At 33.6% G+C, this 26,636-nt stretch overlaps 1 protein-coding gene across 4 annotated transcripts in view; it reads left to right on the forward strand.

Annotated features, from left to right (window-relative positions):
- LOC123590305 (coiled-coil domain-containing protein 7-like) overlaps window positions 1-26,636 on the forward strand; it is a 135,103-nt gene that overhangs the window by 68,663 nt on the left and 39,804 nt on the right. For all 4 annotated transcript variants that reach the window (XM_045463314.1, XM_045463313.1, XM_045463316.1 and 1 more), the window contains 5 exons: window positions 1,110-1,185; window positions 9,879-9,909; window positions 10,556-10,645; window positions 18,264-18,349; window positions 22,228-22,282. In XM_045463314.1, the coding sequence (XP_045319270.1) occupies window positions 1,110-1,185; window positions 9,879-9,909; window positions 10,556-10,645; window positions 18,264-18,349; window positions 22,228-22,282 (338 nt within the window). The remainder of the gene's footprint in view (window positions 1-1,109; window positions 1,186-9,878; window positions 9,910-10,555; window positions 10,646-18,263; window positions 18,350-22,227; window positions 22,283-26,636) is intronic.

A 26,636-nucleotide genomic window follows, 5' to 3' on the forward strand; every position in this document is an offset into this window, starting at 1 on the left:
AGTTAAAAAAGGTGATATGGTATAATATTTTATGGAAACATTTTATGTTATTCTCCCTTGCCTATAAAAAATTCTAAATTTGATTCTTCAAAAGTTAACTTCTTTCAGTATACCCTTTGAATATTTAAGAAGTATTGATCCTCCTAAAGCAGTTTCTGATTTACTTGTTTTCTTTGTATATTTGACTTAGTTGGTTCCCATGATATATGTTGCACATTTCTACTTTTCCTATCTTTACTTATGATGTTTGCTTGTCTTCCTACTAATTAAGGTCTGTCCCTTCCTTAAGACTCAGCTGATCTCTATCCTTCTCCTTTCTCTTCTCAGCTCCTAAACATTTATTATATTTCTCTGTACCACTATTTTGACGTGTGGAATAGAAATAAATATAACTGATACTTAGGAACTGTGGAATGCTTCCATATTATTTAACATTATCCATGTATATTTATTTTATGTTTGGTTTATCTAGCAGCAAACTTAATGAAGGGACTGTCCTCTCTCATATGCTTTTTGTCACAAGATTGAAGAATCTTGTATTATTACCCTGAGAGTTCATTGATTATATGGATTCTCATTATGCTGGTTTCTTTTTAAGTAGCATTTTAGTTAAACTTTTCAGTTATTTGATTCAGGTGGAAAACTTAACAGGCTTGTTAGGGTCTTCCCATAGACCTTATTGATTTAGCGGCATCATCCAAAGCAGTTTTTTCTTAGAATCTTAGAGTCCTCTTATATGCAATGTTATAAGGAGTTCACACACACATTGACCTCAATCCAATTTTGTCACTTAATAGATGCATAGTTTTGATCATAGCTTTAACCTCTCTGAGGCTCAATTTATTTATTTGAAAATGGTAAGAATATCTTCTTTTTTGGTTATTTTGAAGATTAAAAGAATGTAAAGTAGCAAAGTGACATATTGGGTATTTAATAAAATGGAAACTATTTTTATCATAAGCATTTTGTTCTTTGGATACACTTGTGACTTTGCTGTGTCTTCATGTTTGTCTAGTTCTCACACATATAGCAGTGATTTATATCAGCCTAGAGGTATAAATTCAGCCATTTGTAATACCTTTGAATGTTTTCCCTTTTTTTCACAATAGCAACTGCTTGTTCACTGACTAACCGATTGAATGTCATGTTGAAAATGTTTGAAAAACAGTCACATATGTTGGAGAGGTAAGCTTTTAAAATAACTCCTTTTCCTAATTATGAAAATGAGTATACATTTATTTTAAAAAATTGGAAACAAGATTGTTAAAAAAGTTTGGTGTTCTTATATAAACTTTTATGATATGTATAATTAAAAAATTTTTAATTATAATCATGTAGAATTTCAAATTGTATAGCCACAATAGAAAACAGTGTGTCAGTTTCTAAAAAAAAAAAATTAAAGTACAATTACCCTATGATCCAGTAATTTCATTTCTAGATATATGCCCTGAAAATTGAAATCAGGGTCTCAAAGATATTTATACACCCATGTTTACTGTAGCATTATTTACAATAGCAAAGGGTGGAAGCAACCCAAGTGTCCAACAGGTAAATAGATAAATAAAATGTGATATATACATACAATGGGATATTTTTTAGTCTTAAAAAGAAAGAAATTCTGACATATGGTACAACATGAATGAATCTTGAGGACATTATACTTAGTAAAATAACCCAGTCACAAGAAGGCAAAGTTACATGATTTCACATATATGAGGAACCAGAAATAGTCACTGTGGATTACCTATAGTTCTTTCAGGTGGCTAAGATTATATTAGTTACAAAATTGGTATGTTGAAAAAGCATGTCTTGTAGAATGAAATCACAAAGGAATTTTTATTTGGACACTTTGGGTTCATTTATATTTGCTAATTGGGGCTCATTTTCCTCCTGCTCCAGGACAAAAAGTGAGGTAGGACCACGACTTTTTTGATCACTTTTAACTAATAATTAATTTAAATTTAATTTAGAAACACTGTACAAATTGGGAAATTAAAATTCTATGTCAAATATTACAGTCAATATTTTAATTTTTATTCAAAGTTAAGACTTTTCTCCCTTTCCCCTCATCCAGTATCCCAGCTGGTGCCTCCTGGGGGTTATGATTAGCTTTTCTTTTTCATTACCTCCTTTCTGACTAACTAATTACAGTTTCTGTTCTCCATGTTTTTGGGAAGGGAGGAAATAAAGGTAATGTATATAGGAAAAGTCTTACTTGACTGTCACTGCCTTCTTTTGCCATAATTACAGATAACACATACCAAATTTTCTAAGCATTCTTCTTATAGTGCCTCTCACTAGGCTTGAGATCAGGGCAAGCATATTCTCCTCTCAGGGGTTTGGATATGGCTCAAGACACCCAATAGCTACCTGCAGAGAAATACCCTTTCTAAATCTTCTTTCCTAACCCTTTTATATTGTCTATATCAGTGAAAGGTTTTAGTGTACTTTCTTGGCTGCCAACTTTTTTTAAGTGCAAATGGTCATCTGCCTCACCTATTACTATTACTGGGAGCTTAGGATCTCTGTAAATGCTTCCTTTAACAACTTGTTACAGTCACATCCTTGAAAATTCTGTTAAATATAGGGTGTGGCAAAAGTCTTAGCATAGTTTTAAACTTTAATAACTTCAGAACTATAATGATACAATTGTTCAAAAAACATTTTGAAATTTGATTATATATGTTTCTTTCACACTTATTTAAAAATTCTGAATAATAATTAAACTTTTTTTTCAGTTAAAGTTTTTTGTTTAGGTCAGCATTTTCCGTATTCAGAGGGACTGCAACAAATTAATTTATTGTTCAAAGTTCACAAAACTAAGTATATTAAAGAAATGGAAATAATTAAACTTTCAAAGGTTTAATTTTTTTGTAAGTCTGTAGCATTTATATTTCTGAGGTCATTAAAGCTAAAACTATACTAAAACTTTTAGAACATTCTCTGTTGAACTTCTACCATGTGACTGAGTGCTTGGGACAAAATCCCAACTCAGATTAGTCCGAGCAAAAGATTTACTGAACCTCACAACAGCACTATGGCTCAATCTCAGAAACAGTTATAAACCAGAACTTGAACACTTTGAAGATACTGTTTTTTCCTCTTTACATGAGCTTCATTTTCTTCTAGTGCATATCTCTTCTTTCTTTCTATTTTCTTTTTTGTTTATTTTTTGCCTATAGGTGGGAATCCATGATTGCTGGCAATTCCTAAGGTTTAGTCTTTCAGTCACTTTGAAAGATAGTATTTGGATTTTCCAAATCTAAAAGTCCTAGGTGAGAAAATCATTGGTGCAACTTGGAGACAGGTTCCTATTTCTGAACTGACCAATCAACTGTAGTTAAAGACTTATGGTCCTATGAGCTCTCTCAGAAATTATATTGATTCAGAGGGGTATATTGATTCTGGTAGTTCCCAGAAAACGGAGGCGGGGGCTACTGAGGTGCTCAGTGATGAGCATGTTAATATAGGATAACATAGGAAAAAGGAGTGTATTTCATTATTGTGTGTGAATTATACACTAGCATGACAGGGCAATTATCCTGGTCTTTTGGGAAGCTAATAGACTTATTCTTCAGGGTCTGGTCACTTCACTATCTAGGTGTTGGTCTGTGGATATTGGGAAGGGGAAAAGCAAGCATAGACCCAGTGGACCTTGAAAAGTTCTTTCTTCAATTGTGGGAAAAATTGGGATTCCAATTAGAGATTGGATAATAGGATGGTTTGTGAAGGCATAATACCTCTTTGGTGAACAGAGTGCTGAGAGCTGGTGTCCAGTGTTGCGAATGTCAACATTGGTGAGGACATTGCCCATCGCCAGGATCATGTGTGGTCCTGAAGGCAAATAGGCCCATTAAGAAATCCGTCATGAGGTTTTCTTTCTAATGAGACATAGGGGTCAGAAGTAAGGGTAGTAGACTGTCTTGCTTTTCAAGGTGTAGCCCCGTACATGTATCACAGGTAGTTGTAGTTATATCAAAGAAGGAGGAGTCATAGTGTCCAGGCAGGGCACTGGCAAGGTAAAAGTATCCATTTGGCCAAAACATAATGACAGATTTTTCTTCACACCTTCAAAAAACTGAATCTAATGTTGATTACAGCCCTAAATGTAAGAAAACAAAACCGTACATATAGGGAAGGCATTTTACTCTATCAAAATTAAAAACATCTTATTCAAAAGGAATCAAAGTTAAAAGATAAGCAGTGAACTGTGAGAAAATGTTTGTGCATGTACAATAGAGTGGAGTGATAATAGGAATATATAATTCTTAAAAAAGGCAAAAAAAATCCTAAAAAATAGGCAAAGCAGGGGCACCTGGGGTGGCTCAGTCGGTTAAGCCTTGGACTCTGGTTTCTGCTCATGGTTTCATGGGTTCGAGCCCCACATTGGACTCTGTGTTGATGGTGTGGAACTTGCTTGGGATTTTCTCTCTCTCCCTGTGTCTCTGCCCCTCCCCGACTCATGGTGTCTCTCTCTTTCTCTCAAAATAAATAAACTTAAAAAAAAATAGGCAAAGCTTATAGATAATTTAAGGAAGAAACAAAAAAAAGTGGCCAATAAATGTTTTAGGGGATACTCAGTCTGACTTGTGATTAATGAAATACAAAGCAAAACAGCAGTGATGTATTTTTTTTTGCCATTGGTTTAACAAGTAAACATTTTCCTATAACAAATCGTGATGGAGATGTAGTACAATGAATACTTTTAAAAAATCAGTACAATAGGAATTGCCCATTTTCCAGGACAATTTAGCAAAATTTACTTAAAAAATAGAGTTTTAAATCTATCTTAGATAAAGGAATATGTTCAAGGAGACATATGTAAAAAGGAACTTATCATATGCTTGTGACAATAGCAAAAAAATAGAATTCCAATTTTTGTTAGTAGGAGTATGGCCCAATAATCTATGATAAAAGGATTATATGAGAATACTATAAACAACTGTATGACAACAAATTAAATAACTTACATGATATGGACAAATTTCTAGAAGGACACAAACTAAATTGATTCAAGAAGAACTTGAAAATCTGAATGGAACTTTAACAAGCGAAAAGAATTAATTAGTACTTAATTTAGTTTCCACCAAGAAATGCTCAAGCCAAAGGGCTTCAGTGGTGAATACTAGCAAATATTTAAAGAAGAATTAATACCATCCCTTCACAAGCTTTTCCAAAAAGTAGAAGAGGAGTTAACACTTAACTTATTTTGTGAGACAAGAATGTTATTATATTCCAATTACTAATTACTGTAACATCAAAATCAGACAATACTATCACAAGAAAAGAAAACTGTAGACCAATATGTTGTGAATATGAATGCCAAAGTTCTCAGCAAAACACTAGCAAATTGAATCCAGTATTATATAAAATGGATTACACACCACAAGCAAGTAGAATTTATCCCAGGAATGTAAAGTTGGTTTTAAATGCAAATATCAATTAATGTAATACCCAATACTGATTGAATGAAGGAGAAAAAAGATCACATGATCAGCTTACTAGACAAAGTAAAAGCATTTGACAAAATACAAGCATTTCATGATAGGAATACTTCACAAACTAGGAACAGAAGAGTGCTTCCTTAATCTGATCTAGGCTAACTACTACCAAAACCCATAGCTAACACTATACTTAATGGTGAAGGACTTAATAAATTCTAAGATCAGGAACAAGACAGGACATCTCACCACATCTATTCATCATTGTAGTACAAGTTCTATCCAGGGCAATTAGAGAAGACAAGGAGTGAAAGGTGTTCATATCGGGAAGGAAGAAGTAAAACTACTTCTTGTAGATGTCATGATCTTGTGTATAGAAAATCTTAAGGGATCTGCTAAAAACGATTTGAAGAAACAAATGAATTCATCTTTTGCATTACACCAGATTCATAAATAAAAATCAATTGTATTTCTATATACTAACTGTTATGGGTTGAATTGCTCCCCCTGCCAAAATTATGTTGAAGCTCTAACTCCCAGCACCTCATATTGAATTAATTAATTAACTAATTAATTAATTTTTTAAGTTTATTTAGTTTTGAGAGAGAGACAGAGAGAGTTAGCAGGGGAGGGTCAGAGAGAGGGAGAGAGAGAATCCCAAGCAGGCTCCACACTATCAGCACAGAACCTGACGTGGAGCTGAAACTCACCAACTGTGAGATCATGACCTGAGCTGAAACCAAGAGTAGGACGCTCAACTGACTGAGCCACCAGGGTGCCCCTGAACTTATTTTTAAATAAGGTCATTGTAGACATAATTAGTTAAGATGAGGTCATACTGGGGTAGGATGGGCCCTTAATCCAATATGACTGGTATCCTTGTAATAATTGGAGAAGACAGTATAGAAAGAGGGAAGAAGTTACGGAGGCAGAGATTGGATTTGTGCTACTACAATCCGGAGAATACCAGGCACTACTAGGAGCTGAAAGAGGCAAACAAGGATTCTCCTCTAGAGGTTCTAGAAGGAGCATGGCCCTAAGAACTGAATTTTAGATTTGTAGTCTCCAGAACTGTGAGAGCATAAAATATTTGTAGTTTTAAGTTACCCAGATTGTGATACTTTGTTACAGCAGCCCCAGGAATCTAATACACTAATGATAAACATTCCAAAAGTGAAATTAAAAAAAAAAATCCATTTAAAATACCACCAAAGACAACAAGAATGAATTTAACAAAAGAAGTGTAAGACTTGTGCACTGAAAACTACAAAACATCATTGAAAGAACTTAAAGAAGACCTAGTTAAATGGATAGACATTCCATTTTCATGGACTGTTAGACTTAATAATCTTAAAATGGCAGTGTTCCCCAAACTGATCTAGAGATTCAATGCAATCTCTTTCAAAATGCCAGCTTTCTTATTGCATGAACTGACAAGCTGATCCTAAAATTCATGTGGAAATACAAGGAATCCAGAAGAGCCAAAGAAATCTTAAGAAGAACAAAGTTGAAGGATTCACATTTAACTAATTTTAAAACTTAATACGGGGCTGTAGTAATCAAGGCAATGTGGTACTGGCATAAAGTTATACCTACATACATCAATGGAATAAACTTGAATGTCCAGAAATAAACCCTTACATTTATGGTCAATTAATTTTTTAATAGTCTTTTAAAAATATTTTAATTTTAATTTTTTATTCAAGTATAATAAAAATACAGTGTTATATTAGTTTCAGGTGTACAATATAATGATTCAGTAATTCTATACATTACTCGGGGTACTCTTAATCCCCTTTATTTCAGCCATTTACCCACCCACCTCCTCTCTGGTAACCACCAGTTTATTCTCTATATTTAGGGGTTTGTTTCTTGGTTTGTTTCTTTCTCTTTTTTTCCCTTTGTTTATTTATTTTGTTTCTTAAATTCCACATGAGTAAAATCATATGGTATCTGTCTTTGACTTTCACTTAACACTGTACCTTCTAGATCCATGTTGTTGCAAATGGCAGGATTTCATTCTTTATATGGCTGAATAATCCACTGTATGTGTGTATATGTACATGTACAAATGTCTTCTTTATCAATTTATCTATTGGTAGAGACTTTGCTACTTCCATAGTTTGGCTATTGTAAATAATGCTGCAATAAATATAGGGGTGCATCTACTATTCAAATTAGTATTTGTGTATTCTTTGGTTAAATACCCAGTAGTGTAATTACTGGATTGTAAGATAGCTCTATTTTTAATTTTTTGAGGAATCTCCATACTGTTTTCCACAGTGGCTACATCAGCTTGCATTCCACCAAAAGTACACAAGGGTTTTTTTTTTCTCTACATCCTCATCAGTACTTGTTATTTCTTGTGTTTTTGATTTTAGCCATTCTAACAGATGTGAGGTGATATCTAATCGTGGTTTTGATTTCCATTTCCCTGATGATTAGTGATGTTGAACATCTTTTCATGTGTCAGTTTTCTATGCTTATGTCTTTGGAAAAATGTCATTCATGTACTTTGCCCATTTTAAAATCAGATTATATATTTTTTGGTGTTGACTTGTATAAGTTCTTTATATATTTTGAATATTAATCCTTTATTGGATATATCATTTGTGGAAAGGATAGTCTTTTTAATAATTGGTACTTGGGCAACTGGATATCTATATGCAAAAGAGCCTTTTAGAAGAAACACAGGAATAAATCTTTGTGACGTTGAGTAATGTAATGGTTTTTTAAATAGAACACCAAAAGTACAACCAACAAAAGAGAAGAAAATAGATAAGTTGACTTTCATAAAATTAAAAACCTTTGTACTGCAAATGATACATTAAGCATATGAAAAGACAACACCTAGAATGTGAAAACTATTCGCAAATCATATATTTGATAAGGAACTTGTATCTAGAGTATATAAAGAATTCTTATACCTGCATAATAAGAAGATAAATAACACAATTTAAAAATGGACAAATAATCTGAAAAGACATTTTCTGAAGCAAGATATACTAATGGCCGATAAGCACATGAAGTGATGCTGAACATCATTAGCCTTTAGGGAATTTCAAATAAAAATTACAATGATATACCACTTCACACCGATTAGGATGGCTGTAACAAAAAAAGATGACAATAACAATTGTTGGCAAGGATTTAGAGAAATTGGGACCCTTATACGTTGCTGGTGGGAATTGAAGTGGTGTGTCTGCTATGGAAACCAGTTTGTCAGTTCCTTAAAATGTTAAATACAATGTCAATATATGACCCAGCAATTCTGTTCCTAGGTTTATACCTGAGAGATGGAAAACATATGTACAAGCAAAAACTTGTACATGGATGTTCATAGTAGCATTATTCATAATAGCCCCAAAGTGGAAATAATCTAAATGCCTATATGGATTATGGATAAATCAAATGTGTACAATGGAATAATATTTGGCAATACCAAGGAACATAGTACTGATATATGCTACAACATGGATGAATCTTGAAAACAGTACAGTAAGTGTAATAAACCAGTTTCAAAAGACCACATATAATTTTATTTGTATGAAATATCCAGAATAGGCAAATCTATAGATATAGGAAATTAGATTAGTGCCTGCCAGGTTTGGGGACAGTGTTGGGAAGAATAGGGAGTGACTGCTAATTGGTACAGGGTTTCTTTTTGAGGTAATCAAAATGTTCTAAAATTAAATAGTGGTAATAGTTGCTCAACTTGGTGAATATATGAAAAACCATTGAGTTGTATACTTTAAATGAGTGAATTGTAGGGTATGTTAATTATATCTTAAAGCTTTAAAAAATTTGGATTATAATAAGTAACTCATTTGTCCAAAATAAAAATCTATAGTTTACCCATAGCTTGGAACAGTTTTTGGCAAACTTCAGCCCATGAGTCAAATCTAGCCAAGTCCTTTCATTTACCTATCATTTATGCCTGGTTTTGCAGAGTTGGGCAGTGGTGACAGTTCATCTGGCCTGTAAAGTCTAAAATATTTACTATCTGGCTCTTTATAGAAAAAGTTTGCTAAATCCTGCTATGGAATAAGAAGTGGTACTTAAAAGGAGTGAGATACATCTATGTTTACCAATATAAATAGATCTCAGACATTGTGTGAAGTGAAAATAATAAGTTTAGGACAATATATACATTGCTGTAATTTACATGAAAAAGTCACCCAACCCACTAACAAAAATTATAGAATCAAATAGATATATGTAGTATTATATAAATGTATTGAACAGGTTCTGAAAAGGTACACAGAAATCTAATAATATCTCTAGAGAGAGCACTGGATTTTTGGAATATTGGTCAAGGTGTATTCTAACATTATTTATATTATTTTAAATTTTTTCAAAGAAAATATATAAGTATGTTACATAAATAAAAATATGAATATAAAATGATAATACAGATATTTTTGGTTTGTTTTTCAGAGCTATGAATGATCAAGGTTTGTTAGAGGAGGTAAGTATAGTACTCTCAGTTTGAAATTGCACTCTGCCTGTGAAAATATTAGTAGAGTCTAGAAATTGTCAGGATGCATAATCTTCAATAAAGGCTTAGTGCTTCCTCAGTTTATTCAAGAAATTTCTATGTATATGTGAGCTGGAAAGCTTTGTCTTTTTTTATTTTACTAGACCTTATTGTCACTCAAAAACACTTCACTTCTAAAATATTGAACTATAATACCCCATGTTCTTCTACATTTCCATTTATTGTTACTTCTAGCTCCTCTTTCAGCCCCAATTGTAGTTCATTATGCAGATTAATATCAATGGTTCATTATTTCATGAGTTCATGGAGACTTTCTTACTTTAATAATTAAGTGCCCAAATAGCTTCTGTGTGATGAAACATATGATTTTCTTTTTAAAAAATATTTATTTATTTTTGAGAGGGAGGGGGAGAGAGAGTCATTGTCATTTGGAGAGAGAGAGAGACAGAGAGTCCAAAGCAGGCTCTGCATTGTCAGCACAGAGTCCAACATGGGGCTCGAACTCAGGAACAGTGAGATCATGACCTGAGCTGAAGTCTGGCACTCAACCTACTGAGCCACCCAGGTGCCCCTGTATGATTTTCATTATTATTAAAATTATATTCTTTGTTTTTAGAAATACAAAGAAATGCAAAGTAATTTCCAAGTGTTATTAGAGGAGAAATTGGTGCTGGAAAATGAACTACAAAAGTTGAAGACTACAGAGGTTAGTTCAATTTTAGTGTCTGAAAATGGAAGAATACCTAAAAAGCCTTATTATTGTAGGACAGACATCAAAGATATATTTAAATGTTTTATAACACATTTTTGATATTAATTATAGATAATAGCTATGCTGTGAAAGTAAAATAACACTATTTTCTAAATTACTATATTAGCTATTAAAACCAGATACTATGAAAAACAGACATTTAAACATTCCACAAGACATTCCTAGGCCAAATATTTATTTGTTAAAATATCAACAAATTAGATTTTTCAAATATATTTTATTTTTTAAAGGTTTTTAAAAATTCTAGTTATTTAACATAAAGTATATTAGTTAAGCTGTACAATTTAGTGCTTTAACCCTTACATGCAACACCTGGTGCTGATCACAAGTGCGCTCAGTCCTCATCACCTATTTAACTTGTCCTGTACGCACCTCCTCTTTGGTAACCATCAGTTTGTTCTTTATAGTTAAGAGTCTGTTTCTTAGTTTTCCTCTCTCTGTTTTAACCCATGATCCTTTGTTTTGTTTCTTAAGTTCCACATATGAGTGAAATCCTATGGTATTTTTCTTTCTCTGACTTATTTTGCTTAGCATAATACTGTCTTGTTGCAAATGGCAAGAATTCATTCTTTTTTAATGGCTGAGTAATATTGCACTGTATATATCTATATCTATATCTATATCTATATCTATATCTAATCTATATCATCTATATCTATATCTATCTAGATATAGATATACATATACATATACATATAGATATGCTATATATAGATATGGGGTGTGTGTGTATATATATATGTATATATATGTGTATGCATATGTATATGTATATATATGTATATATATATATATATATATGCACACACACACACACACACTCCATATCTTCCTTATTCATTCATCAGTCAGTGGACATTTGGGCTCTTTCCATAATTTGGCTCTTGGTTGATGATAGAGGTGCATGTATCCCTTTGAATTCCTATTTTCGTATTCTCTGGATAAATATCTAGTAGTGTAAATAGTGGGTCATAAGGTAGTTTTATTTTTAACTTTTGAGGAACCTCCATGCTGTTTTCCAGAGTGGCTGCACCAGTTTGCATTCCCACCAACAATGCAAGAGGGTTCTCCTTTCTCTGCATCCTCACCAACACCTGTTGTTTCTTATGTTGTTATTTTTAGCCATTCTGACAGATATGAGGTGGTACCTCATTGTAATTTTGATTTGTATTTCCCTGATGATGAGGGATGTTGAGCATCTTTTCATGTGTCTGTTGGCCATCTGGATGTCTTCTTTGGAAAATGTCTATGTCTTCTGCCCATTTTTTAACTGGATTATTTATTTTGGCTATTGAGTTTTATAAGTTCTTTATACATTTTGGCTACTAAGCCTTTATCAGGTATGTCATTTGCAAATATTTTGTTCCATTCTGTAAATTGCCTTTTAGTTTTGTTGATTGTCTCCATCACTGTGCAGAAGCTTTTTATCTTGATGAAGGCCCAGTAGTTTATTTTTGTTTTTGTTTCTGTTGTCTCAGGTGATGTGTGTACTAAGACCTTGCTACGGGTGAGGTCAAGGAGGTTCCTGCTTGTGTCTCCTCCAAGACTTTGTTTCCTTTCTCATATTTAGATCTTTCATCCATTTTGAATTTTTGTGTATAGTGTAAGAAAGTGATCCAGTTTCATTCTTCTGCATGTCACTGTCCAGTTTTCCCAACACCATTTGTTTTCTCCTCTAGGATTTTAATGGTTTCCTGTCTCACATTTAGGTCTTTCATCCATTTTCAATTTATTTTTGTGTATGGTGTAAGAAAGTGGTCCATTCTTCCAGCACCATTTGCTGAAGAGACTATCTTTTTTCCCATTGATTATTCTTTTCTGCTTTGTCAAAGATTAGTTGACCATACAGTTGTGGGTCCATTGTGGGTTTTCTATTCTGTTCCATTGATCTATGTGTCTGTTTTTGTGCCAGTACCATAATGTCTTGATGATTACAGCTTTGTAGTACAGCTTTAAGTCTGGAATTGTGATGCTTCCCACTTTGCTTTTTCTTTCTTTCTTTTCTTTTTTTTCTCTTTGCAACATTACTTTGGATGGTTGGGGTCTTTTGCGGTTCCATACAAGTTTTAGAATTGTTTGTTTTAGCACTGTGAAAAATGTTGGTGGTACTTTGATAGGGATTGCATTAAATGTGTAGATTGCTTTGGATAGTATGGACATTTTAACAATGTTTGTTCTTCCAGTGCATGAGCATGGAATAGTTTTTCATTTCTTTGTGTCTTCAGTTTCTTTCACAAGTGTTCCTTAATTTTCAGAGTACAGATCTTTTGCTTCTTTGCTTAGGTTTATTAATGGGTATCTTATGGGTTTTGGTGCAATTGTAAATGGGATCAATTTCTCGATTTCTGTTTCTGTTGCTTCATTACTGGTGTACAGAAATGCAACCGATTTCTGTACATTGATTTTGTATCCTGCAACTTTGCTGAATTCATGTATTAGTTCTAGCAATTTTTTGGTGGAGTCTTTCAGGTTTTCTGCATAGAGTATCATGTCATCTGCTAAGAGTGGAAGTTTGACTTCTTCCTAGCCAATTCGGATGCCTTTTCTTCTTTAAGAAAATGAGGCAAGGACATCCAGTACTATGTTGAACAGTGTTGAGAGTGGACATCCCTGTCATGTTACTGAACTTAGGGGGAAATCTCTCAGTTTTTCCCCATTGAGATGATATTAGTGGTGGGTCTTTCATATATGGCCTTTATGATGTTGAAGTATGTTCCTTCTATCCCTACTTTCTTGAGGGCTTTTATCAAGAATAGATTCTTTATTTTGTCAAATGCTTTTTCTGCATCTATTGAGAAGATTATATGGTTCTTATCCTTTCTCTTATTAATGTGATGTATCATGTTGATTGATTTACAAATATTGAACCAACCCTGCAGCCCTGGAATAAATCCCACTTGATCATGGTGAATGATGCTTTGTATGTGCTGTTGTATTTGATTTACTAGTATCTTTTTGAGAATTTTTGCATCTGTGTTCTGCAGGGATATTGGCCTGTAATTCTCCTTTTCAGTGGGGTCTTTGCATGGTTTTGGAATGAAGGTAGTGCCTGCCTAATATAATGAGTTTGGAAGTTTGCCTTCCATTTCTATTTTTTGGAACAGTTTGAGAAAAATAGGTATTAACTCTTTAACTGTTTGATAGAATTCCCCTGGGAAGCCATCTGGCCCTGGACTCTTGTTCATTGGGAGATTTTTGATTACTAATTCAATTTCTTTGCTTGTTATGGGTCTTTTCAAATTTTATATTTCTTCCTGTTTCAGTTTTGGTAGTTTATATGTTTCTAGGAATTTTATCCATTTTCTTCCAGATTGCCTAATTTGTTGGCATATAATTTTTCATAATCTCTTTTACTTGTTTGTACTTCTGTGGTGTTTGGTCATGATGTCTCTTTCTTTTGAGGTTTTATTTATTTGGGTCCTTTCTCCCCCCCTCCCTCTCTCTCTCTCTCTCTCGCTTTTTAATAAGCCTGCCTAGGGATTTATTGATTTTGTTAATTCTTTCAAAGAACTAGCTCCTAGTTTTGTTGATCTGTTCTAATGTTTTTTTTAAATTTCTATTTCATTTATTTCTGCTCTAATCTTTATTATTTACCTTTTTCTGTTTGTTTTAGGCTTTATTTGCTGCTCTTTTTCCAGCTCCTTTAGGTGTAAGGTTCGATTGTGTATTTGAGACTTTTCTTGCTTTTTGGGTAAAAGCTGTATTGCTATCTTCTCCCCTGTTAATGACCACCTTTGCTGCATCCCAGAGGTTTTGGACTGTTGTGTTTTCATTTCCATTGCTTCCATGCATTTTTTAATTTCTTCTTTAATGTTTTATTTTTTTATTTGAGAGAGAGATAGATAGGGAGGTAGTGAGTGAGCTGGAGCAGGGGAGGGGCAGAGAGAGATGGGGCAGAATATTTGAAGTGGGCTCTGTGCTGACTGACAGCAGAGAGCCTGATGTAGGGCTCAAACTCATGAACCATAAGATCATGTCCTGAGCTGAAGTTGGGTGCTTAACTGACTGAGCCTCCTGGCACCCCTATTTCTTCTTTAATTTCCTGGTTAGCCCATTCATTCTTTACTAGAATGTTCTTCAACCTCCATGTGTTTGTGGTCTTTCCAAAATTTTTCCTGTGGTTGATATCAAGTTTCATAGCATTGTGCAGTCTGAAGATACCCATGGTAGGATCTCAATATTTTCTACTGGTTGAGGGCTGATATGTGACCCAGTATGTGATCAATTCTGGAGAATGTTCTGTGTACACTTTAAAAGAATTTGTATTCTTCTGCTTTAGGATGAAGTACTCTTTTATGTCTTAAAATATATCTTTTAAGTCTATCTTGTCCAGTATGCCATTCAAAGCCATTGTTTCCTTGTTGGTATTCTGCTTACATACCTGTCTATTGTTGTAAGTGTGTTGTTAAAGTCCCCTACTATTCTTGTATTATTATCAATGAGTTTCTTTGAGTGTTTTTTTACTAATATATTTTGCTGATTTCAAATTGGGAGCATAAACATTTAAAATTGGTATATCTTTTTGTTGGATAGACTCCTTTATTATAATGTAGTGCCCTTCTTCATCTCTTATTACAGTCTTTCGTTTAAAATTGAGTTTGATATAAGTATGGCTACTCCACCTTTCTTTTGAAATCCATTAGCAAGAAAAATGGTTCTCTGTACCCTCACTTTCAATCTGGAAATGTCTTTGGTTCTAAAATGAGTCTCTTGTAAGCAGCATATTGATAGGTATTATTTTTGTATCCATTCTTATACCTTATGTCTTTGATTGGAGCAGTTAGTCCATTTGCATTCAGTCATTGTTGGTAGGTATGAATTTAGTGCCATTGTATTACCTGTAAAGTCAGTGTTCCTATAGATTGTCTCTGTTCCTTTCTAGTCTTTGTTGCTTTTGGTCTCTCTTTCCTACTCAAAGAGTCCCTTTTAGCATTTCATGTAGAGCTGGTTTAGCGTTCACAAAACTCCTTTAGTTTTTGCTTGTCTTGGAAAATCTTTATCTCTCCTTTTATTCTGAATGACAGCCTTGCTGTATAAAGTATAAATGTTTCAGATTTTTATGCTATTTTAATTGCTATCTTTTAAAAAATATTTTTAAACTGTCATTAGAGAAGTGTAATAAATTTTGTTTACTTAATTTTGTATCCAAAGTATATGTGACTAATAATAGCCTAAATTTTCTTGCTTTCCAATTGTAATACTATTTCTTTTTCTTGCCTGGCTAAACTGGCAAAGACCTCTAGAATGATATTGAATAGACATGATGAGAGTAGGTATTTTTCATTTGTTCCTGATTTTAAAAGGAAATATTCTTGTTTCTATGATCATTCAGCCTGCTCTTTCTTTCTCTTTCAATATTGTTTATCAGGTTAAAATATTTTTCTTCTTTTCATAATTTGCTAAATATTTTTTTCATGCTCTATAAAATTCTTTCAGCCTCTGCCTACTTCCCAATTCTGAAACCACTTCTACGTTTTTAGTTATATGTTACAATAGCACCACACTTCCAGGTAACAAAATCTTTATTACTTTTTAATTTGCTGCTCAATTGCTTGCTTTATAGTAAAGCGTTTACAGTCTTGTTTTAAAACTTTACTTAAGAACCTTTAAGACTGTACTTAAGAACCTTAAGATAATGTGTTTGTCCTTTTCCAGCCTGAGTACCACTATTTTCATACATTTTACTACCTATGGTATAAGCTGCGCAACACATTGTTATTAGTTTAGCTGTAAACTATTACCTTTAAAAGAGATTTAAATAATAAGGAAAACAGTCTTTATATTTATTTACTCATTTTATTATCATTTATGTTGGTCTTTAATTTGTATATTTCCTTATTTCTGTCTAGTGTCATTTTTCTTGTGCTTAAAGGATTCTTCATAATTTTTGTTATTGTTGTTCAGGTCTGCAGCTGATTCATTCTTTCAACTTTTTGATTTCTGAAAAAACTTTTTTCTTTTGTATTCAGTTTTAAAACATATTTTCTCTGGACAAAGAATTCTAGGTTGGCTGGTTCTTTTCTTCTAGTACTTTAAAGAGTTTCTTTTTTATCTTCTGGCTTGCAGTGTTTGTGTAAAGTCTGCTGTCCACTTTATTTTATATATAATCTATTTTCCTCCTCTGCTTTTAAGATTTTATCCTCATCAATGCTTATAATTTTATTATCATATGTCTTAGAACTAGTTTTCCTTATATTTTTTGTGGGTTTGTGAGCATAAAGTTTTGTCAAATTTGAAAGTAAAATTTGTCCATTGTTTCTTCAAATATTTATTTTCTTTGCTCACTTCTTCTCTCCATTATGTACTGAAATTACAAGTATATTTGTCCACTTGAAATTTTCTCACAACTAACTGATGATCTGTTCATTACTTTTAGTCTTTTTTCCTTTCATTTTTAAGGTATTTTTGATGGCCAATGTATATTAGATTTTTCTGTATAAGAAATACATCCCAAAACTCATATTTAAACTAGAAAGTTACCTGGAGACCTTAAGAATTCCATTGCAATTCATTATTATACTGGTTTTTTCATATTTTATGAGGATTATTACACTTTGTGTTTAACTTGTGAGAACTTTGCCACTATAGTGAAGTTGTATCTTTTGGGAGTTGTTGTATAAAACAGGAAATAAACACCTAATGCCTTAATAGGTCTCTATTATTAAGCTCATCTACAAATTTCAGTAATCTAATTGTTAATTTTTTTCTCAACTTTCTTGTATAAAATAATCTAGTACTACATAGTCATTCAATAATACTTTAAAATATGTGGTTATTCTGCTGTAATATTTGTTTTGAAATGCAAATTTGTTCTAACACAAACAATTTGAACATAATATGAATTTTACATGTGTTTATGCACAAATTCATCTGCTAAAAGTACTAGGTAAAAGGAGAAAGCAGACTCTGCACACTGTATTCGTTCACCATGTTTGTAGTGTACCACACCAGTCCACATCTGTCACTACAACTTTTTATGTGATTTCAGATAATCCTTCTTCCCAAACTACACGATAACAATTTGCAACCTATTCGATGATCACTTCCACAAACACACCTCATGTCTTTCTCAAAATAAAGAACTATATATCTCATACTATGTGTTTCTCAAATCATCTAACTTTGTAAAATGGAACTGTTTTTATTAGGTTTCTATTTTTAAAAAATGTATCATTCACAATGTTTGTTGCATGCTGGGCACCTTACCTCATTTTTCTCATATATCCTGCAGTTTTTAGTGCATGAGTTTTCATAGATGATTTTCAGGAAGATATGTATATATTAGAGAAGACCTGGCTGTAATTTGTCAGGGGAATTTACTTCTTTTGATATGTATTAACTTATATACAACTTACATTCAGTAGAGTACCATAACAAGCATTCTGATTGTATCCTTAATTTTGTTGTGCTTCTTTTTAGATAATTTTTCTTGAAACATAGTATAGTGATTCTCAAAGTAAAATGGAAATGTTAGTAATGCATATTATCTTTTACTTCCCTCTAATTATTGTCTCATTAACTGTTTGTTTCTGGCTTATATAAAATTACACAGAAAGCAAAGTCTACATATGATCGAACAAAGAAAACTATAAAAATGGAGAAGAAAAAAGACAAAAGAAAATCTGAGGATACAGAAGAGTAAGATATAAAGCTACATGTTTATATTTTTTCCTTGTTAATTTACATTTTCATTTTATACAAACAATTTGAGGTCATATAAACATAACTTTTAACAGGTTTCTAAAAAATGTAACACTACATAATACCATAGTTTTATAAGCAGACCAGGATATGATGGAGGAAGAGGGCTGGGAAAGGAAGAACAAAGAATTAAAGGTAGGTTAGGAGAATGAACTAAATAGTCAGGAATAAGTAAACAGAATTAAATCACTTTAGGGACAGAGGATTTACATTATTTCCTTGATGGTTTAGCTAGTGATTTGTGATTTGTATATTAACTCCTCAGTCTGGGCTATTCTTTTTTTTTTTTTTTTTATTATACTTATTTTGTGAAAGGAATGATCTATTTTTTATGCATGTGGATTATTGTAAAGTGGCCTTTTTAAGTGAATATCTCTTTAGTAATATAATTTTTTTTTGCATTTTGAATTTGCTTTAGTCAAACCCTAATACGGGGTGCCTGGGTGGCTCAGTTGGTTAAGTGTCCCACTTCCGCTCAGGTCATGATCTCACGGTTCATGAGTTTGAGCCCTGCATCGAATTCTGTGTTGACAACTGAGAGCCTGGAGCCTGCTTCATATTTGGTATCTCCCTCTCTCTCTGCCCCTCCCTCACTCATGCTCTGTCTCTCTTTCTCTCTCAAAAATAAATAAACATTTAAAAACCCCTAATATAAATACATAATTTTAAAAAGAAACTGTGAATTCAATCTTTATAGAGTTCTATAAATTCTGAAAAGAAATTCATTGGATAAGTAGCCTTGACCTTTGTCTCAGAGAGGAAAAGATGACTACTTTCTTTTTTTTCTTTTGCTCATTTGTTTTGTTTCTTTAATTCCACATATGAGTAAAATCATATGGTACTTGTCTTTCTCTGAATGGCTTAGTTCACTTAGCATAATACTAAGCTCCACCCACATTGTTGCAAATGGCAAGATTTCATTCCTTTTTTTTTAAATTTATTCAACATAGATTTATTGAGAGCTTGTTTTGTGGAAGCACTGCTGTAGGTGCTGGGATATATTAGTTACCAAAATATCAGTTTTTTTATCTTCTTAAACAATAGAACATTGCCATGATTTTAATGACTAACTTCTGGATAAAGGAGGACCCATATGAAAAAGGAAAAATCCCCTCTTGATGCTCTGAGGTCCGGTTTAAATTACCAAAAGGCAGGGTGCCTGGGTGGCTCAGTCGGTTAGGCAATCAACTTCAGCTCAAGTCATGGTCTCAAACTACTTTGTGAATTTGAGCCCCGCTGTCAGCACAGAGCCTGCTTTGGATCTTTTGTCTCCCTCTCTCTCTCATCCCCTCCCCTGCTCACACTCTCTCTCTCTCTCAAAAATAAATAAACATTAGGGGCGCCTGGGTGGCGCAGTCGGTTAAGCGTCCGACTTCAGCCAGGTCATGATCTCGCGGTCCGTGAGTTCGAGCCCCGCGTCAGGCTCTGGGCTGATGGCTCAGAGCCTGGAGCCTGTTTCCGATTCTGTGTCTCCCTCTCTCTCTGCCCCTCCCCCGTTCATGCTCTGTCTCTCTCTGTCCCCCCAAAAAATAAATAAACGTTGAAAAAAAAAATAAACATTAAAAAAAATAATTTCCCAAAGGCAATTGTCAGGTTGCAGTTATGGTCCAGGCTAGCCAGCCCCTAAAGCTAACTTCTCGTGGAAAATCAACATGTTGAGTCTATTTAGAAAAAGTTGTGGGAACAAAGATATAGCATTTCCAATCCTCTGACTCATGAATACAAAATTATAACCTCTTTGTTTCTATTTGTAACCTCCAAAAAATCTAATCTAGCTAATTCCATAGAATTAGACATTACAAGATTTGAAATGGATATGTTTCAAGATTTTCCTGGTTGTTTCTAATTTAAATCCCATCAATTTAAGATTTCCCCAGCCCTACCTCCATCCTTCTTTGATTGCATCTAAATGTACAGGTACTTGTCTAATATCATGGCATTGAAAACAGGTGTCATGTTATAGATTGAGCTCTCTCCCTGCTGTATTCCTCTGAGATGTTTGATCCTCTAGTTTTCTGGTTATAACCTCTAGTTTTCTGGTTATCTCCTGGTGCCACTATCAGTTTTTTTTTGAACCTAATACTTAATATTATTTTTTAAACTTTACATCCAAATTAGTTAGCATATAGTGCAATAATGATTTCAGGAGTAGATTCTTTAATGCCCCTTACCTTAATGCCCAACGCTCCTCCCACACCCCCTCTAGTATCCTTCTGTTTGTTCTGCATATTTATAAGTCTCTTATGCTTTGCCCCCCTCCCTGTTTTTATATTATTTTTGTTTCCCTTCCCTTATGTTCATCTGTTTTGTCTCTTAAAGTCCTCATATGAGTGAAGTCGTATGATTTTTGTCCTTCTCTGACTAACTTCACTTAGCATAATATCCTCCAGTTCCATCCACATAGTTGCAAATGGCAAGATTTCATTCTTTTTGGTTGCCAAGTAATACTCCATTATATATATATATATACACACACACACACACACACACACACACACACACACCACATCTTCTTTATCCATTCATCCATCGATGGACATTTGGGCTCTTTCCATACTTTGGCTGTTGTTGATAGTGATGCTATAATCATTGGGGTGCATGTGTCCCTTCTATAACAGCATACCGGTATCCCCTGGATAAATACCTAGTAGTGCAATTGCTGGGTTGTAGGGTAGTTCTATTTTCAATTTTTTGAGGAACCTCCATATTATTTTCTAGAGTGGCTGCACCAGCTTGTATTCCCAAAGATTTCATTGTTTTTAATGGCTGGGTATTATTCCAGTGTGTGTGTATGTGTGTATGTGGTGGTGGTGGGGTATCACATCATCTTTATCCACTCATCAGTTGATGGACACTCGGGCTGTTTCTATAATTTAGCTATTGTAGATAATCCATGTATCCCTTTGGATTAGTATTTTTGTACTCTCGTTGTAAATACCTAGTAATGCCATCGCTAGATCATAGGGTAGTTCTATTTTTAACTTTTTGAGGGACCATTATAATGTTTTCCAGAATGGCTGTACCAGTTTGCATTCCCATCAACAGTGCAAGAGTGTTCCCCTTTCTCCACATCCTTGCCAACATGTGTTGTTTCTTGTGTTGTTGGCAAAGCAAGAAACAGACTCTTAACTATTGAGAACAAACTGGTGGTTACCAGAGGGGAAGTGGGTGGAGGGATGGGTTAAATAAATGATGGGGATTAAGGAGTACACTTGTGAAGAGCACTGGGTGTTATATGGAAGTATTGAATCACTGTATTGTACATCTGAAACTAATATAACTCTATGATAACTAACTGGACTTTATGTATTAAAAAAAATTTTAATGTTAATTTATATGTGAGAGAGAGAGACAGAATGTAAGCAGGGGAGGGGGAGGGAGAGAGGGAAACATAGAACCCAAAGCAAGCTCCAAGGTCTGAGCTGTCAGGAGATTCCCATGCGGGGCTTGGACCCACTAACCGTGAGATCCTGTTGACCTGAAGTCAGCTGCTTAACCGACTGAGCCACCCAGGTGCCCCAACTAACTGGACTTTAAATAAAAACTTAAGAAAAGATGACCAGAGGGGAAAAAATGACCAGTGTACTTTGACAATCCTTGCCTCATCTCCCTTGCATATTTTAATCATACCAATGAGAAGTTAGCTTGAGAAATGTTATTCAATTACTTATCACTTATATGGATTTTATGTCTCTTAAAAATATGATTGTTTTGAGAAATTTTATTTCTTTAAAAATGGTTTAAGTACTAATAAGAAAGCAAAGTAGTCATGCAATTTAAAATATGATAAATTTAAAAACCTTTTTTAATAACAGGAAGAAGTTTCTAGTAAAAGAGCTTAAAGTAAAAGAAGATTTGCTTCAAGTTCAGGTAACACACATACTCCATGCGTCTAAATTTAATTAATAGTCACTCTGATAATTATATATGTAGATAACATTAGTATGTATGTGAACATGGGGATATATGTGTTTATGTGTACATTTGTGTGTATGTTTGTATTAACGTTATTTCTAAGATATTTCTTGTTGGTTGACTTTCTCAGTAAGTTTTTTTCAGAAAATAAAATGGTAAATCCAGACATGTTTACTGTCAAGTCAAGGTTATGAAAATTACCATGGTTTATTCAATTATAGACAATATCATGGAGGAAAGAAGGTCATCTTGAGAGTCATAACAGTGATTTACTAGTTCTGTGACAATGGAAGTTCATTTAATCTACTTGAGCTTTATATTTTTGATTACTAAAATGGGTAAAATGGTATCTATTTATCTTAAAAAGGTATATGAGGTGTAAGAATCAAATAAGAAAAAGCTCTTCAGTAATTGTGACTTATAGAGTCCACTCTTTTTTATGTGATCGAATGAAAGGTAAGTAACCTTTATTTCATCTTGGCTTTGGAATACTTTTTTTTTTTTGCTGGAAGTTCACTTTTTTTTAATTTTTTATAATAACTGTCAGAGGATCACACCACTCATTTTAATGAGTGGCTGGAGTTGTGTCCCACAAGTGTATGTGAATAGTTCAAGAATCAAGTAACATAAATTTGGGAAGAAAATGAGAGGGCCACTTGAGATGTTTAATATAAAATGTTCAACTTTATGGTATTTGTTTTCTATTCCTGCATAACAAGTTACCATAAATTTTTCAGTTATTAAAATAACTTGTATTATCTCACAGTTTGAATGGGTTAGGAGGCTGAGCAGGCTTAGCTGTGTCTTATGCTCAAGGTCTCACTAAACTGCAATCAAGGTAATGGCTAGGGTCTATTCTATTCTGTAAGTTGAGTTACTCTTCCAAGCTCAACTGGATGTGGCGAACTTCATTTCCTTCCTAGGACTGAGGCACTCAGCCATGAGACCTTTCCATAGGCAGCTTGCTTTTTCCTCAAGGCCGGTTTCTCTATTTTGCTGACAGTCTTATATAATGTAACATGATCATGAGAATGATATCTTGTCATGTTAGCTATATAATGCAGTCTAATAAAAGGAGTGGTATCTCATCACTTTGCTATATTCTATTGGCTAGAAACAAGTCACAGGTCCCACCCATAGTCAAAAGGAGTGGATTATTCAAAGCATAACCACAAGGATGGAGATCATGGTGGCCATATTAGAATTCTGCCTACCATACTTAACATTTTATTTTATATGGAACAGTATATTTAACAGTATATTTATTTGTGTATTTAAAATTATTATAATCCCATTATATAGTTAATATTTGAAGTTTTTAAGTTAGTGTTTTAGTTCATTTGGGTTGTGTTTTATTCCATTTGGACTGCTTTAACAAAATATCAGGGAATGGGTAGTTTATAAAAAACAGAAATTTGTTTCTCAGTTCTTGGGTCTGGAAGTTCAAGATCAGGGTGTCAACATGGTGGGGTGAGGGCTCTCTTCTGGGTTGCAGACTTCATGTTCTTTCTCATATGACAGGAAAGGCAAAGGCATTCTCTCAGTCCTCCTTTGTATGGACATTAATCTCATTCATGAGGGCCCCCATCCTAATACCAGCACATTGGGCATTAGGATTTCAACATGTGAATTTGCAGGTTGGGGGAGGAGGGAAGCGGATCACAAAAATTCAGACCATACTAGGCTTCTATAATAAAGAATGGGTGACTTAAATAACAAACATTTATTTCACACAGTTCTGGAGGCTGGGAAGTCTAAGATCAAAGCACCAGCAGACTTGTTGTCTGGTGAGAGCCCAATTCCTGGTTCTTAGAAGGCCATTTTCTTGCTGTGTCTTCACATGGTAGAAAGGGCAAGGGAGGTGTCTGGAGCCTCTTTTATAAGGCCACTAAACCATTCATGAGGGTATTACCTTCATGCCCTAATCACTTCCCAAAGGCCCTACTTCTAAATGCCATCACATTGGAGATTAGGTTATAACACATGAATTTTGCGGGGGGACACAAACATTTAGTCTGTAGCAACTAATGTCATTTAAAATTATTCTTTTCTGAATTTAAGGTCAAAATTTTCTATGTAAGTGTATTTTTTTTTCTGGATAAGGTCTATGGATTTAATGAGAATTTTAAAGGAATTTATCTTCTTTCTCCAAAATGCCTGTCTGTACTATCACTGATCTAGGCCATTTTACAGAGATCAATAGAAGCTAAAAAGTGACTAACTTGGGGTTAGAGAATAAATTAGTAGTGAAATCTGAACGGCAAATATGGCTCTCTGAACCCTACTTGGCATTTGCAGTTAGTGAAAATACATTTGGTTTTGCTTCCTCAGGCAGCATGGATAATAGAATCAGTTGGTATTATTATCCATCTGTTCAAGTAATTATAATGCTTTTAAAGTGTTTTACAAGTCATATAAAACTTTTAGTTTTTAAGTGAGCTAGCTTTTTGTTGTTTGTTGTGTACCTTTTAGAGGATCGTTATTCCAATAATTATTCTAACGTATTTCAAGGACGTAGATAAAATAATCCATTTGGACCCAAGGTTGCCCTTACTTTGTACAAATTATGCCTTAAACAAGGGAGTGGGTTAAGGTACCAGTGGGTTTTGAAATCTAACCCATGGTTTGCCAAGTGCATACCCTTGAATAGTTGCATTTGCCTGAACAAAGGGTCCTTTTTCATCAAAGACATCATATAGACTAGCAGTCAGTAGCCAGAGTTGTACTTAAAAAAAAATCATGTTTAGATGAAGTGATAAAAATATTTTGTTATTCTATTAACGTGATTTTCATTTTATTTGTTAGAAAAATAGATTGTATTTACTCTAGGCAACTATCTACTAAGTGGACAATTGGCAGGTTAATCATATGGATGAGGACAAACATATTTTTTAGAAAATAGAAATATTTTACATATTTGAATGTTTTGTGAGTCAAATCACATACAGCATATTTTGTTATGCTTAGCAGTAATTATTATTACAGTAGTCCTCCCTTATCCAGAGGGATACATTCCAAGACTGTCAGGGGATGCCTGAAACCATGGATGATACCAAATCCTGTATATCCTATATTTTTTCTTGTACATGCATACATATCTATGATAAAGCTTAATTTATAACTTAGGTGAAGTAAGAGATTAACAACAATTACTAATAATAAAAGAAAACAATTACAACAATTACTGCAGTAAAAGTTATATGAATGTGATTTCTCTCAAAATCTTATTGTACTGTACTCATCCTTTTTGTGATGAGATGATAAAATGCACACATGATGAAATAAAGTGAGGTGAAATTACGTAGGCATTGTGACGTAGTAGGCTACTATTGATCTTGTGACTATAGTCAAGAGTATGGTTGACCATAGGTAACTGAGACTGCAGAAAGCAAAACTGTGGATAAGGGGAGACTACTATATTCAATTTTTAGAAAAGGAAACTCCGAGATATTAAATAACTTGACCAGCTTTGCAGAGTTCTAAGATGCACTCTGGTTGGACTGGATAGCCCAGTGATCCTGTCAGTGGGGCTAAAAAGTGTAAATTCAAGTGTGATCTCCCATTTACTGTTTCTTTTCAAGGATCATCAACTCTTAAAATTTATAGAAATTTCACTTAGTTTTTTCTATGTATAGTGTCATGAGTTCTTTCTGTTAAAATTACATACTTTTAAGTATTAAGGATATTAAGTCCTTAATACAAATATAAACAGTAATTATAATTACATTCCATCTGTACTTGAATAAATTGAATAAATTTCTTGCACATATCATAATATAATGTAATATAGGAGGGACAGACTTGACAAAAAATATTGAATTTTTTTTAAATCTAAGGCTTCTAATTTTTTGTTAAAAAATTGAGATATAATTGACATATAACATTAATTTCAAAACTGAAATTTTTAACACGTAGTTGAGACATAATGTCCCTATTCCAACATAATGTACTATAAAATGGGAATTATGATATAGTAATTGAGAATATGGGGTTAGAAAACAGGAAGGATCTCTATAGAATGTGTAGAGACAAAGGCTTGAGGGAACAAAGACTATTCAGAGAAATTCCAGTTCTTGAGTATGATAGGATTTTTGGATTGAGGAGAAGAGTAGTAGGATGCCTGATAGAGGCCATTTATAGATGGCATAATAATTTGTATTTTGAATAAGAAATGGGGACTTATTGAAGAATATTAAGAATGATCCATTTGGTATTTTTAATGTTTTTTTAAATAATTTTTTTAACGTTTATTTACTGTTGAGATACAGAGAGACACAGAGCGTGAGCAGGGGAGGGGTAGAGAGAAGCA

This window comes from Leopardus geoffroyi, chromosome B4, assembly GCF_018350155.1.
Source record: "Leopardus geoffroyi isolate Oge1 chromosome B4, O.geoffroyi_Oge1_pat1.0, whole genome shotgun sequence".
Classification (NCBI taxonomy): domain Eukaryota; kingdom Metazoa; phylum Chordata; class Mammalia; order Carnivora; family Felidae; genus Leopardus; species Leopardus geoffroyi.